At 42.3% G+C, this 16,331-nt stretch overlaps 1 protein-coding gene across 2 annotated transcripts in view; it reads right to left on the bottom strand.

Moving 5' to 3' along the window:
• gstcd (glutathione S-transferase, C-terminal domain containing) overlaps window positions 1-16,331 on the bottom strand; it is a 219,554-nt gene that overhangs the window by 33,258 nt on the left and 169,965 nt on the right. For both annotated transcript variants that reach the window (XM_055641751.1, XM_055641758.1), the window contains 2 exons: window positions 15,132-15,176; window positions 11,833-11,961 (listed from right to left, as the gene is read on the bottom strand). In XM_055641751.1, the coding sequence (XP_055497726.1) occupies window positions 11,833-11,961; window positions 15,132-15,176 (174 nt within the window). The remainder of the gene's footprint in view (window positions 1-11,832; window positions 11,962-15,131; window positions 15,177-16,331) is intronic.

Genomic DNA, 16,331 nt, shown 5'->3' with positions numbered 1-16,331 from the left:
TTAATAAAACCTTTGAGGTTTTAATAGTAAGATTAAACGAGAACTTACCAGTTTGAAGTTTGATCTGTATTTTATGAGGAGTTACGATGAGGGATTACGTGAAGAAGCCCGCTCAGGGCGCAGGTGCGGCATGCTTCCAAGCAGCGGTGTGGAATCACAGACAGACACGTATTTGAAGTAACATAGTAAAGAATAAAGAGACATCAATTATCAGTTTGATCCATGTAATGAGGGTGGGAGCGGAGGGCACGTAATCCCTCATCGTAACTCCTCATAAAATACAGATCAAACTTCAAACTGGTAAGTTCTCGTTTAATCTTACTATTTTACTTCGGAGTCACGTGAGTGACTTCGTGAAGATTTCAAAGCTCTGTGATTTCAAACCGTGTAACAGTTTTACTCACTCACTACCGAAAGCTCTTGAGGAAGGAAGTGTTATTGTAATCAACCAATGAATCTGTTTTGAAAACAAAACGGTATTTATTAACAATAACAAAAGAAAATAGCTCCCCCGGGCTTTAAATTAAATATTTGCAGTTTCTAAAATTCTGGCTGCAAATACGTCAGGTTTCACCAACGGCTTATGATAAAATGTTCGGAATGTGGATTCCCTTGACCATCCTGCTTTGTTGAGGATTATGTCAACAGGCACATCCATCCTTGCTGCCGATGATGTGGATGCTGCCCTGGTGGAATGAGATTTAAATATATTAATGTTTATCCCAGCAGCTTCCAATACCTGTTTCAACCATCTTGAAATGGTTTGGCTTGTTACCCTGCCATGTGGCTTTCTGTGGCTGACCCATAAGGCTCTCTCACTTCCTCGGATATTATGGGTTGTGTCAATGTAAATGTTTATGTGGGTCACCACACACAATCGTGGCTCTGGTGGGTAAGCCCGGAATGCCACTAGCGTGTTGGATGTTCCTGGCCTGGACTGTTTTATCAGACCTTGTATTGTGAAGGTTATCTGATCTGACGTTGTCTCCATGTTGTCCAGTCGTAGTTTATGTAAGGACTGGACCCTCTGAGCAGATACTAGCGCCATCAGCATGAGCGTTTTTAAAGTCAATTGCTCTAAACTGAGAGATCTTGCTGGTGGTCTGTCCCGAAGGTATGCGAGTACAATACTGACATCCCAAATTTGTGTATATCTAGGGTTGGGGGGCTTGCTGTTAAATATGCCCCTCATTAGTTTGACCACCAGCGGATGGGATCCCATGGGCTGATGTCCTGCAGGTTTGAGGTAGTTAGAGAGTGCACTACGTGCCGTGTTGAAGGCACTGTAGCTCATATCTTCACGATGATGTAAATCGGCCAGGAACTCCAGAACATTCGCAACTGTGGCTGTTTTGTAAGCAGTCCCCGTTTTCTGGCAGTACGTTTCCCATTTCCTGATGCTGGTTAGGTACTGCCTCTTTGTAGATGTTCTCAGGGATGCTGACATGGTGGCGATGGTTTGTTGCGATAACCCCAGATCCAGGTAAGGTCGGTCTAGAATCTGCAACCCAGGAGATTCATGTCTTTGTGGCATGGGTGGCTGATGCCTGATACTGGGTGAGTCAGTAACCCTGGATGACTGGGGAACACCATAGGTGCTTCCACCACCATGTCATGGAGAATTGGGAACCATGGCTGTGTAGGCCAGTCGGGCACTACCAAAATTCCAGATGCTGAATCCGTCTGGATTTTTCGAAGTACCCGACTAATGAGGCAGAAGGGAGGAAAGGCATAGAAAACAAACTTTCCCCAATCCAGCGTAAATGCGTCTACCGCTGCTGCCTCCGGATCTGGTTCCCACGCGACATAGATAGGTAGTTGGTGATTCAGTCTTGATGCAAATAAATCTATATCTGGCTTCCCATATTGCTTTACAATTTTAGCGAATGTTTTAGGATTTAACATCCATTCGATGTTGTCATTGAATTTACGTGACCTGGTGTCCGCCACTGTGTTTAGCTTACCTGGTAGATAGGTAGCTGAAAGCCAAATATGTCTTTCGACACACCATTGCCAAATCGTATTGACCAATTTGTCGCATGATAAAGATTTTATGCCGCCCATATGGTTAATATAAGCCACCACCGTTGTATTATCTATTTGTAATCTAACATGCAAGTGATGCATATTAGATGCATATGCTTTCAAACCATAAAAGGCGCCCAACATTTCCAAAGAGTTAATGCCCAGTGTAGATAGTAATGATGATTCTGAGTTAGTCCATCTACCACCTGTGCTGGATATGGAGTTAGTTGCTCCCCAGCCTTGAGCACTAGCATCTGTTTGGAGTACTAAAGTAGCATTAGTAATAACAATAGGACTATAACTGTGCCAAATATTTTGTATCCACCACTGTAGCTCTGATATCGCTTCAGGGGGTATCGTCATGACCCGGTCATAATGACCTTTGTGCTGTTTTAGTGCCTTTATCTTTGCTCTTTGCAAATTTTGATAGTGCAAAGGTCCAAATTGGATAGCTGGGAATGCTGCTACCATTTTGCCAATTACTGCTGCCACTTGTCGAATAGTTGGTCTTTCCTTTATCTTTAAGTTATTACATGATTGTATCAATGCAATCATCTTTTCCCTTGGCAGGGTAATAGTCATTTGGACTGAGTTAATTGTGAAACCCAGATAGTCCATAATTGTGGATGGATTTAACTTGGATTTATCTGGATGTAAGACAAAGCCTAGAGTCTCTAGGAGCTGTTTAGTAGCTGATACTGCTGCTACAGCCAATTCCATAGTTTTCCCAACTATGAGGATGTCGTCCAAATATGCCATGACTATATGGTTTCGTTTTCTTAACGTTGCCATGGCTGGTTTTAATATTTTTGTGAATAGTCTTGGAGCTGAAGTAAGCCCATTAGGCAGTGCTTTATACTGCCAAAGCTCCCCCATCCAGATAAATTTAAGATATCTGCTATAATCCTTATGTATAGGTACTAGATAGTAAGCATCTTTGAGATCGATGCTGGCCATATAGTATCCTTTGGAAATCAGTTGTCTAGCAGTCACAAATGTTTCCATTTTGAAATGTATATACTTAACAAATACATTCAGGGATGTTAAGTCAATGATGATGCGACATCCACCATCCTTTTTACTTTTAGTAAATATGTTGGAAACAAATTCCAAGGGCTCATGAGTAGTTTTTTCTATGACCCCTTTGTTTATAAGCCTCACCAGTTCAGCTTGTCCCTCCTGTTGTTCCTTGTTGGAGAGTACAAATGCCCTCTCGGGCATATGTTGAACTGGCGGTATATTTGAGATAAATTCTATTTTATACCCTCGAATACTATTAAGTATATATTTATCATCTGTGATCCTTCCCCATGCTTCTTTGAACAAGTGTAACCTTTCCCCTGTTAGTAAGTCACCCTTATTCTCGATATGCGGGTAGGAACCAGATCCACCTACCTCCATGGTTATTGGCGGGGTTGTGGTTTTTTCTTTTTGAGTGTTCTTCCCTGTCGACGTGCTGGCGATGTTGGGGGGAGGCGCATTTTCCAGGGGGTCCGCTGCAGGCCCTGACCTAAAAAAGGTTTCTGGGGATAGTGCGGCCCCAAGCTTTGACCAGTCGCATATTCGGGACGCCGACTGGTAGATACAGTGGTGTGCTGCCGCCTGGGTGGAATGAAGAGCTTTGGTATGTTCGCTGCCGGTGGTGCCCTCATGAGGCTAAAGGTCTTAGACGCCTCCTCCATCTCTTTGAGCTGTTTGTTCAAGTCCTTCCCAAATAAAAATGAGTCGGTCTCTACTGATGGAGTTTTGCATAATCCTGCAAATTTAGGATTGAGGGCCGGCCTGATGTTGTCTCTTCTCAGGTTATTCAGCTCATATTGTGTCGTGCACATGAGTGCCAGGACATCCTGTTGGTGAGATGTCATATCTACGGTCTCGACACCCCGCGCATAGGCTGTTATAGCCGCCGTGAGGAGGCGAAGTATGCGCTGGAGTTTGACCTCCTGTGTCCGAATCGGTCCCCCCACGTTGCCCCATATTTGAGGATTGAGGCTCTTGACCTTGAGAGCCTCACAATTATCCGGGGCTGTGTGCTCCTCAAGCACTTGGGCGAGCACCTTCTCCTGCAGTGGTTTGTTGGAGAGATGGTTTATGCTGGCAGCCATCCTTGGCTCCAGTGTTGCTCCAACCCGTGGGGTAGCGACGAATCGGCTTACGACCCCCAGCAGCTCTTCCTGCACACCCTGCTCTCTTTCGGCTCCTTCCGCCTGCCCCATACTCAGACCAGCCTGCCCCTGGTCACCGATGCTAACCTCCCATTCCTGGTCCGAGGTCGCAAAGGGAGGTGCCGGACTCAGCACCATGGAGGGGGCGCCTGTCCTGTCTGACCGAGAGCGCTGCTGCTCTCGGTAGACCATCCCCTCCAATAGCTGCTGGATGCAGCTTAGGCGGCTGTCTCTCCCCCGCTTTGGGGTGGACATTTCCCCCTCCGACGAGTCGGAATCGACCGGCCGGTTTGTCTTCCGGGTGGCTTTCCCAGCCCGCCGTGTAGGCTCTGGCGTGACTGGGACCGGCTCGGTCTGAGGAATTTCAAACCGCTGTTCAAGCGGTAGTACCGCCGGTTGCTGCCCCGCTGGAATTGACTCCTCTGGTGGAGTTAAAGCTCGGGCAGGTCTACTAGCGAGTTTTCTACGTTGGGACATGTTTCTTCCAAAAGAACCAACACCAAACTCGCTCCGTTCCCAACGCACCGTTCACTTACCTGATGGTGCGCTTTTAAAGTGCAGCTGGAGAGCCTGACTCCAGCTGCCGCCGCTGTTGCACTTGCTGGCGTAATGCCGCACCTGCGCCCTGAGCGGGCTTCTTCACGAAGTCACTCACGTGACTCCGAAGTAAAATTACATTGAAGCATTGGCCAAGAAAACAAACCCTCCCCTCTATTTCCTCAGAAGACTCAAGGGGCTGTCCCACTGCGGCAACCTAATTGGCGAGTTTAGAAGAGTTTAGGAGAGTTTGAAAAAGTGTCATGTTGAAGACCTCCTTTGACTATTTCTTCTAAAAGTCAAAACTATATTTTGACCTCCTTCGATTATTTTGAAGACCTCCTTTGACCTCCTTCAACTATGTTGAAGACCAGCTTCGACTTGCTTCGACTAGCTTCAGGAAAATTGGACACCGAATATTGGAGATTGAAGACGACCTCCTTCGATCTCCCTTCGACTGTGTTGAAGACTATCTACGACTACCTTCAACTACCTTTGATTACCATATAACCATATAACCATATAACAATTACCTTCGAATACCCTTGATTACCTACGAATAACATTCCGACCTACTACGAACTACTTCGACTAAACCTACGAGTAAAAATAAATTGGGATTTATTTTCCATGGCGACCTTTTTTTTTTACTCGCAGGCATTTTTTAGCATGTTGAAAAATATGCCACGACCTAGCTGACGCCTCGAGTACGCAGGGACTACTCTCAAGCATGAAGGAGAGTCACAAAGACTTCCTAGGACCTCGTGTCGACCATGCTGCGAGTATGAGTCAAATCAAACTCTTCAAAACTCGCCAATTAGGTCGCTGCAGTGAGACAGGCCCTTAAGGAAGGTTGGCATGCCTCCACCAGATTCAGGAACAGCTACATCCCCACTATTATCGGTGTAGTCCACTCATAAACTAAGGGATCAATCCCAATCATCCAACCTACCTCATTGTCACTCTCGTACTTTAAAAAATCTGCACTTTTGTTTGTAACTGTAACAATATAATGCTGCAACGATATATTCTGCACTCTGGTATTTTTTCTCTTTGCAATACCTGTTGTACTCGTATATGACTTGAATGTAGTCATGTATAGTATGACTGGCTGTGTGGTTCGCAAACAAGGTTTTTCCACTATATCTCAGTATACAGGACAATTAAAAAAAAACAATACCAATCCCAAATACATTTGTTTGAAATTGTTTGATCTATTCAATGAACTCCCTAATTAACATCCCAGGTGACCAGAAGCAATTAAAAAAAATGATTGGGAGTTGAAAGTTAGAAAGATCAAACATTTGAAATCATTGAAAATACCAATTCATAAAGTTATAAATTATATATTATAACTTGAAAAAACTTGCATAACTTTGCTGCTGGCCATTTGAGCAATAAAAAAGAAACATGCTTCTGGAAATAGGTAATTCAACATCTTGAAACTGGTTTAATATACAATCAGCTGATCTGCACCATCTTTATATTTCACTATTTTTCTACCAAATATAAATCTATCAATTACAGTGTTGAACATATTAAGCAGAATCGGCTGAATCCAGCCACAACTCACATTTACCACAACTCTGTCGGTGCCCACAAACCACATTTACCACAACTCCTTGGATAGCCACACGGCTCCAAATGTCCTCCCGTGATTCCTGCTGTACCCCAAGTGCGGAGGAACAACCAGTGCAGAACTACTATCTACCTCTTTGGTGATCCTCGGACAATCCTTGATCGGACTTTGCTGGCTTTACCTTGCACTAAACATTATTCCCTTATCATGTATCTCTACACTATAAATTGATCAATTGTAATCATGTATTGTCTTTCTGCTGATTGGTTAGCACACAACAAAATATTTTCACTGTACCTCGGCACACGTGAAGGTACATTGTTTTATCCTGAAGCTATGGCCTCTGGATCTAGACTCTCCCACATGGAAACATCCTCTCTACATCCACTCTGTCCAGACCTTTCACTATTCCGTAAGTTTCAATGATCTTTCTAACCCTTCTAAACTCCAGTTCTTGCGGTCAGAAGAGGTTTTCAATTTTTGAAAAAAATTCAAAATGATTGAAAACAATTAAAAAATTGTGAAATTTAAAAAAACTGTACTTATTAATCCATTAATACTATTAAAGTGGAGAGAAGAAAAACAACCCAAAGGTCACTTTGTAATCAAAGGTTGGTGTACATTCAAAATTATAAGCATGCACAAGATGCATTATGGATAGCCCAAAACTGAGAGACTAAATTGGAAGTGCGCCCAGTCCGTCAGTTCAGTACATTATAGAATAACCCAATAGTGAGTCAAGGTGTGAAGCAAGAGATAAGATTCATTGATATCTAAGTCTAGTGTTTTTTTGAGGTTCAGTACATTGGCACTGAAGTGCAGTACAGGTGTCAGTTAGCTGGTAGTTCTTCACCATATTGCTGGCCAACATTCAGTGCAATCTAACCCATTAAGTGACTCAGAATACATATTTAGGAAGTTGAGTTAGAAGACTGCTTCCAAATTTTATTAATTAACCTAAATTGGTGTTACACTCTGAAATAAATAGGACATGCTTGACATACCATTATTAAATATTGAACATGGGCCTCCCGCGCTAAAAAATTGTAATATTTCTTAAAATATCTAAAACCATTTTTTTTTACCATAAAATATCTGGAGTCAATTTTCACTTCAATACTGCTCCTTTGACAGTTTTATTTCCCTCTTTCTGGGATTCCTGCTGTACCCCCCCTGTGCAGAGGAACAACCAGAGAGCAGTGCTGAACTACTATCTACCTCTTTGGTGACCCATGGACTATCCTGAATCGGACTTTGCAAGCTTCACCTTGCACTAAATGTTATTCCTTTATCATGCATCTATACACTATAAATGGATTGATTGTGATCATGTATTGTCTTTCTGTTGACTGGTTAGCACACAACAAAAGCTTTTCACTGTACCTTGGTACACATGAAGGTACGTTGTTTTATTCATGATCCCTGCAAGCATGGAGCAAGTGACTGATGCATCGGTCATCTCTTTCATTTCCCTTCTCACTGACTGCCCATTATCTTAACAGTTGCTCCTATACTGATGGGTTCATTTCATGGTGTTGTGATAGACAGATACCAGGTTCCTGTTCCCTCATAAGATCCTAATCGCATTTGAACTAAGCTCAGGCTCAGTGACCATGGCATGTGGAATGTCTGTCATACACACAATAGCGCGGAGTGCTGTGAGCCACTTCCTTGTTCTAGGTCACTGACAATGCGGGCAGATTGCTTTCACAAGTCTACCGTGACAAAAAAAGGACCAACGCTGGAATGCCGGCTCCAAAACATGGTGTCAATCAGAGCTTGCATTGCAAAGTATCAAAGTGCATGAGACTGGTACGTTTAACAGAGTGGGATGATTCTGCATTGATCTTGGGGATTTGTCTGTCGATTCACCTTTTACTTCTCTTCCCCATTAATAAATGAAACCACTTTAAGGTGGCACAGCAGTAGAGTTGCTGCCTTACAGAACTAGAGCCCCAAGTTCGATCCTGACTATGGGTGCTGTCTGTATGGAATTAGTAAATTCTCCCCGTGAAAGACGTATGGGTTTGTAGGTTTATTGGCTTTGTTTAAGACTGTAAATTGTCCCTTGCTCTTAAGATAGTGCTTGTGTACGGGGATCTCTGGTTAGTGCGGACACGGTGGGCCAAAGGGCCTGTTTCCGCACTGTATCTCTAAACGAAAATTATAGCAACATAAATTTGCATAAATATTGAAAGAAACTATTTTGTAAGGATAATTTACATCATAAATCTGATGTCCGGCTAACAAAAAGCCCAAAAGGAACCCAAAGCAGTATCACTGGAGAACATATGATAGGTGACATTTTGGGTTGGGACCCTTTTACAGTGACTCCCCCAACCTGTCTTCTAGTCTCTCTAGACCTTTTTATTTCTAACTCCCAGCTTAGAAAATGTTCTCCAAAGATGTTGCTTGACCTTCTGAGTTACTCCAGCACTTTGTGTCTTTTTTTGTAAACCGGCATCTGTAATTCTCTATGAAATGAACCCATCAGTTTAGCTGCTGCAATAATGTGGAGATAATGGGCAGCCAGTGAGAAGGGAAATTAAAGCAACTACTGATGCACGTATTGACCATGCTATTTAAGCAAGTATTCTCCATGTACTTGTACACGCATATTTAGATGGAGAGGAAAGGTTTTGAGGGATATGGGGCAAAAGCGGGCAGGCGGATGGGGTATCTTGGTCGGCATGTGCAAGTTGGGTTGGGTTGGCTCAATAACTCTATGAGAAGCCAAGAACAAGTCACAGGTAAGGCTGTGGAAATTACAACTAGCCACATGTCCAATATTAATAGGAAAGACCTGACATTCACTGCATCAAATAAACTTATTTAACTTAGGAAAAGTACAGTTATATTAAATTTACATCTACCATTACTCAACAAGTAGATAATACTCTCAAACAAACATGGCCTGCTCCTTCCCTTATCTTCCAGCAAAACATCAAATAATGAAACTTCACATGTATACCCTGCATAATTGAATACGATGATCACATGGCCAACAACAGTCCCAGTTACTTTGTTTGATGCAGGAAGTTGGATGATCAGCCATGATCATATTGAATGGCGGTGCAGGCTCGAAGGGCCGAATGGCCTACTCCTGCGCCTATTTTCTATGTTTCAATGTTTTTTCTTTTATTAATCATCAATACAGTTATTTACACTTGCTTCCTAATTAGACATATCCCGAGATTGTGTATTGGACAACACGGCATGCAAGTGTAGTGGTTAAACTCACAGTGTGGTAAACTACAGGCCTGGACTAACAATTCATAACATTTTGTTCAAATCCCACCTTGGCAGCAGGGAAATAACCTGGAATTTAACCCAAAATTATTCTCACTGATGATGACCATGAATAGCTCTAAATCAAAGTAGAGTACAGGTACTGGATTCCCATAAATACCCCTTGTAGCTTACATGTCTCTTCGTCATTTAGTCTACGCAGTAAAGTATGCATGGACATTTATGCCGTCATTGCCAGCAATGTCTATACTCCATGAATGAATAAAAACTTTCCTGACTGATTATAACGATTAAAGTAATTGGAAAATTCTATATTTACACTTAGCTAATAATAAAGCAAATGTGAAAATGTTTACACAAATTGGAACAGAAGATAAATATCAAAACAACTGTATCAATACAATAAAATGGATTCATCACTTCGAGGATGACATATTCATGCCAAGCTTGTTTCATAAATAACTACAAGAAGGTGATAATTCAGTTTCATTCTCTACAGATGCTGCCTGAACTGCAGATAATTTCAGTTTTATCCGTTTCTACCCCAGCATACGTCACAAGTGCCACACCAAACAAAGGTTAACACCAAGCCATAAAGTGGCCCAATATCTAAGAGTAACATCACCTTGAACACAAAATTCATTTAACATAAATAATTAAGATCAACATAAATTAAGGAAAAAAAATGCTGCCACACACTCTGCCACATAGGCATTATCTGTGGAAAGAGAAACAGAGATAGTTCAGATCAGCCATGATCATATTGAATGGCGATGCTGCCTCGAAGGGCCGAATGGCCTACTCTAGCACCCATTTTTCTATGTTTCTAGGTCGGGATGTTTTATGAAGAGATCACCAACCTGAAACATTAACTCTGTTTATTAACCTCAGAACTTTTAGATTTCATAGCATACATTTTCTTCTGGTTCATATTCCTAACGTATTATTTTTATGAAGTATGAAAGTTGATATTCCAGGATATGTTGTAAAATAAAACGGCACAAGGGCGTCGCTGGTAGAGTGGATGTGGAGAGGATGTTTCCACTGCTGGGAGAGTCTAGGACCAGAGGTCATAGCCTCAGAATAAAAGGACGTTCCTTTAAGAAGGAGATGAAGAGAAATTTATTTAGTCAGAGGGTGGCGAATCAGTGGAATTCATTGCCATAGAAGGCTGCGGAGTCAAAGTCATTTAATATTTTTAAGGCAGAGATAGAAAGATTATTGATTAGTATTGGTGTCCGACAGTGGCGGACTGGGTCAAAAAATATTGGTTGCCAGGAGACAAAGGGGGCCCACTTCATCAGGGGCCCACTTGATATAGGGGGCCCACTTCATCAGGGGCCCACTTGCCATTGGGCAAGCTGTCACCCTGGCCAGTCTGCCACTGGTGTCTGAGATTATGGGGAGAAGGCAGGAGAATGAAGTTAAGAGGGAAAGGTAGATGAGCCATGATTGAATGGCGGAGTAGACTTGATGGGCCAAATGGACTAACTCTGCCCTTATCACATGAACTTATGAGCTGCTGTCACACAGTGATAGAGACCCAGGTTCAATTCAGACTCCGGGGCTGTCTGTGTGGAGTTTGCCCGTTATCCCTGTAACTGCATGGGTTTTCTCCGGGTGATTGGATTTCCTCTCACATTCCAAAGATGTGCAGGTTTGTAAGCTAATTGGCCTGTAAATTCCCCTTACTATTTAGGGAGTGTATGTGAATGTGGGTTAACATGGAACTAGTGTGAGAGTGTGATCAGTGTCCGGCATGGACTTGGTGGGTCAAAGGACTTGTTTCCATGCTGTATCCCTAAACTAAACTAGACGAACAGAATATTTAACATGTTATTACTTCAATCATTGTAAACTAATGGGGTGTGAGATTGCAACCTTCACGTGGTCCACCCTGTTTCGACTAATGCAATCAACCCGACGTGATCAAACAAAAGATCAAATAGAACAAGTTAACCTACAACTTTAGGCTGTGCACGCCATACGCAAGAAAAAATTGTAAACTAATCAACCACAAAACTCACTCACAGCCAAGATCTAATGACCCCCGCTGGCATCAGATGAATATAGGATTATGTTCACAGGTGATGCCATCGTGCCTATGATCTAAACAATAAACCACTTGGGCAACAATTGATCAAGGTGGAGTAGGATAGTAGTCTGCCAGTATTTGCAAAACCCTGCCTCCCCACTTTAAGCAGTTCCAGAAGAGACAACAATAAATTAAGTAAACATTATAATTTTTTCCTTAATCATTTTGTGCTGTTCACTTACACCAATTTCAAAAGAGCCTGTGAAATAATCCAGATTTGCCTGCAGAAACCAGATGTTTTGTAATCCAAGGCTGTCGCATCTGTCTTTGGCACGTTCTAAGGATTCTTCTTTGTTTTCCACTAAAATTACCTGGAACGCAAATCAAATTTAACAGTAAGAGAACAGAAAATGCTAGGAAGGTTCAGAGGGCAGCATGTGTGGACAGTCAAACAGTGTTAACATTCAAGTCAGTTTAGTTTAGACATAGCATGGAAACAGGCCCTTCAGCCCACTGTGTCACACTGACCATAAATCACCTATTCACACTAATTCTATGTTATTCCATTTTCACATCGACACCCTGCGCGCTAGGGGCTATTTTACAGAGGCCAATTAACCTACAAGCCTGCTTGCCTTTGGGATGTGGTAGGAAACCGGAGCACCCGGGGGAAACCTATGCGGTCGCAGGGAGACAGCACAAACTTCACACAGACAACATCCGAGGTCAGGATTGACCGTGGGTCTCTGGTGCTGTGAGGCAGCTGCTCTACCAGCTGAGCCTCTGTGATCTGATGACCTTTATCAGAAGGCCTGAACTATAGGAAACGGTTGAGCAGGATAGGTCTTTATCCTTGGAGGATCAGGTTGAGAGGTGATTGTATAGAGATGTATACAATCACAAGGGTAATAGATAGTTAATTATAGATTAAGTTAAAATAAATTATACTGAAGAAGTAAATGGAGTTAAATTTCTGTGCTGCAAAAACAAAAGTGGTGCCTTAAGCAAATTTGGGATGAACTTGCTGCTTCCTAACATTCAATTTCACTCTATTACAATCAAAAATGAGTATCAGGGAATACTGGAAATCTAAAATAAAAATTAAATTGCTGGAAATAGTCAGGCAGCATCTGTAGAGAGAAAACAATGATCATTTCAGGTCAGGAACCCTCAGTCAACGGAAGGGTGTTTGTTTTTACATGTTAACATTGTTTCGCTTTCCACAGATACTGTCTAACCTGCTGAATATTTGCAGCATTTTCTGTTTATATTTCAAATGTTGTGGGGGGTTGCTTCATTGAAATAAACAGCTTGAACATTTTTTAAATGATACCTTCAAAGCAGGGGTAAGACTAGAAAGCAATAGAATAACCTGCATGCAATCTAGGTAAGTATTGTGGAAGAACATCACGTTGATCATTCACTGTGGGGGGTCTGGGAGATTTACAGTGAAATAATGGCCATGGAAACATACAATACTTATTGCCAGATTACTAAGAAATAGGCCACGAACACTCATTTGCAGTGTCACATAAACACCGTGAACAAAAAGCAAACAGCTGCCATTTATTAAAGTTCTGCCTCCTGTGTTACATTCACTTTTTGATGGTGCAAGATCAAGGAAGCTGACATTTGTAACTACTATAGAACTAAATAAATAAAGCCATTCCAGATTAAATTATTTTTAACTTCAAATGCTGAATCACAGCATGTTCCCAAATGCTTCAAAGGGCAAAAAATACAGTTCCCAGGATATATGGCTCCAATCCCCAAACTCTTCCCCTTCTTTTATATATTGCATAACCAGTTGAAAAATTTCAAATCCAGTACCACTCTGCAGAAGTGAGCATAACATGAACTATAAGCTGCCTCATATCCCACTGCATACCACTGTAACTATTTATTTTCACATGTCATTGAGTTGTGGCTTCCGAAAAACAAATTACGTTATGGAGTGTGGTTCCAAAACGCAAACAATCCTGAAATCTAAACAGATTAAAAAAACTATTTAATCTTTGGCTTGTTGAGCTGGAGGCTTTAGTAACAGGCCAGTTTCTTGAATTACGCATTGAACTTTTGTGTTTAAGAAGGAACTGCAGATGCTGGAAAATCAAAGGTACACAAAAAAATTCTGGAGAAACTCAGCGGGTGCAGCAGCACCCACTGAGTTTCTCCAGCATTTATTTGTGTACATTACGCACTGAACTGTCAGCTTTTGGGTGATTTTACTGCCCTTTGTAAGTTTTTTTTGTCAGCATTTCTGAGCTAGAAAGCATGCAGGAAACTGTGAGCTTGATGGATTTTAAGATCAAGCTGTGGAGTCAGCTGCAGGTATCATACACTAAATCTCTTCCTGATGATGCGGGATGGAACACAGAAGGAGAAAGATGATTGTTACTTGAGATTTTGATGAAAGAGACCAGCATACATATTTGGCCCAAAGCCTAACATATGAAAGATGGTGAGCAGGTTAAAAAGAAAATGTTGACAGAACTTCACAATGCAGTTTTAGCTGCTTCAGGCTAACCTGTGTGCGTGGGCCTCTACTGATTTTTTGCTATATGCATATGTTAGTCCTTGACGGGTACTGATCTCCCCACCTTCGAAGGTATCTTACAGGAGGGCACTGCCTCAAAATGGCAGCTACAATCAAGGACTCACACCATCCTGGTCACAATCTCATTTCACTCCTACCATCAGGAAGAAGGTGTAGGAGGCTGAAAACTGTAACATCCAGGTTCAGGAAGAGTCAAGAGTGCTTTATTGTCATATGTTCCAAACAGAACAAAGAGATTCTTACTCCAGCTTGTGTAACCAAAGAGATTCTTACTCCAGCAGCACAACAGAATATACAAGTTCATAGCGATAGAAGCAGAATTAGGCCACGGTCCATCAATTCATGGCTAATCTATCTTCCCTTTGAACCCCATTCTCCTGCCTTCTACCCATAACCCCTGACACCCATAGTGATCAGGAATCTATCTATCTCTGCCTTAAAAATATCCATTGATTCGGCATCCACAACCTTCTGTGGCAATAACATCTACAGATTCACAACCCTCTGACTAAAGGCACACAGACACACACACACACACACACACACACACACACACACACACACACACACACACACACACACACACACACACACACACACACACACAACACACACAAACAATAATAGTGCAAACAATCAAACAACTTTGTCCCAACAACCACAAGGCCATGAATGTTACGAAGTCCAACTAAACTCCAAACTACAAACTGCCTTGGTCGCCTTAGGGACTTTGGGCTTTTGTTTTGTTTTTTTGCACAATATATATTTTTAATTTATTGAGCATTTTTTAATGTTTATTTATTGCATTATCTATTGAGTACTGTGTTTACTAACCTGTTTTGCTGCTGCAAGTAAAGAATTTCAATGTTCTGGTACCTATGACAATAAAACACTCTTGACATGCCATCATAGAGTTCTCATCCTGAATTGCAAAATTCATTCTGGACTAAGCAGAATAATTGGACCAATTTTAAAACCACGTACCTGACACGATGACAAGGTGTGAGCTAGGACTATCCCAAGGTGCCCCTGCAAACACAGAACACACAGCTGAGTTAATCATGGTCTCACTTCAAGACCAGACATGCATACACCGGCGAAGGCAGACATCTTTATTTACCTGCCTGCCAGATGAACTCTTGGGAACTCAGGCTTAACCAGATATGGAACTTAAAACTTCCACTCTCAGAAATCGTGACATCAAAATGATCATGTTTATGATTAACAGAGAGACACAACAGGCTGCAGGTGCTGAAATCTGAGATCTGAGCTGCCGGGAGAACTCAGCGGATCAGGCAACATCTGTGGGGAATCAGTCGAGAATGAAGAGGGATGCAGCGGGACGGGGAGGCGCTGCAAACGATGGGGGGACCCGGCGGGGGGTCATGGGAGGGGGGCCATGAGAACGATGGGGGACTTGGCGGGGAGGGTGCGCCTGCTGCCACGTGCGGCGGCAGGCAGTAGATGACACAGTTTGGTGAACTTTTGTAACTGTCGGTGCCAGAAACGTGGCGACACGTGTACTTCCAGGGAGAGGTCTGCTATATGATTTTAACAGGTTGTATGCATAACAAAGCATTTCACTGTACCTAGGTACATGTGACAATAAAGTATCAATTAAATCATTGGAGACAGAGGATCAGTCAATGTCAGGATGCTGTATTGCTTTGAAATTCATCTGTTTTAAATCTGCTGTCAAACTGGAATCATCAACTACAAATGAAGGCACTAATTTATTATGTAAAATAAAGATTACGGGATGTATTTCTCCACAATTAATAAACTTCAAGTAAAGTGTATTCCAACATACCATATTCTAAGACATAGAGGATGGCACACTGGCACAGCTGGTAGAGCTGCTGACTCACAGCACCAGACACCCGGGTTTGATTCTGACCTCGAGTGTTGTTTGTGTGGAATTTGAACGTTCTCCCTGTGACTGCGTGGGTTTCCTACGGGTGCTCCATTTTCCTCCCACATCCTAAAGTTGTGCGGGTTTGTGGGTTAATTGACCTCTGTAAATTGCCCCGAGTGTGTAGGGAGTGGATGTGAAAGGGGGATTACATAGAACTAGTGTGAATAAGTGGTCAATGGCCGGCATGGACTCTGTGGGTCGAGGGGCCTGTTTCCACACTGTATCTCGAAATACAAAAATAAATCCGACAACTTCACTACCTATGAACT

Source organism: Leucoraja erinacea, chromosome 1, assembly GCF_028641065.1.
Source record: "Leucoraja erinacea ecotype New England chromosome 1, Leri_hhj_1, whole genome shotgun sequence".
Lineage (NCBI taxonomy): Eukaryota > Metazoa > Chordata > Chondrichthyes > Rajiformes > Rajidae > Leucoraja > Leucoraja erinaceus.
The sequence above is the reverse complement of the archived record's forward strand: the minus strand, read 5'-3'. Positions and strand labels throughout refer to the sequence as shown.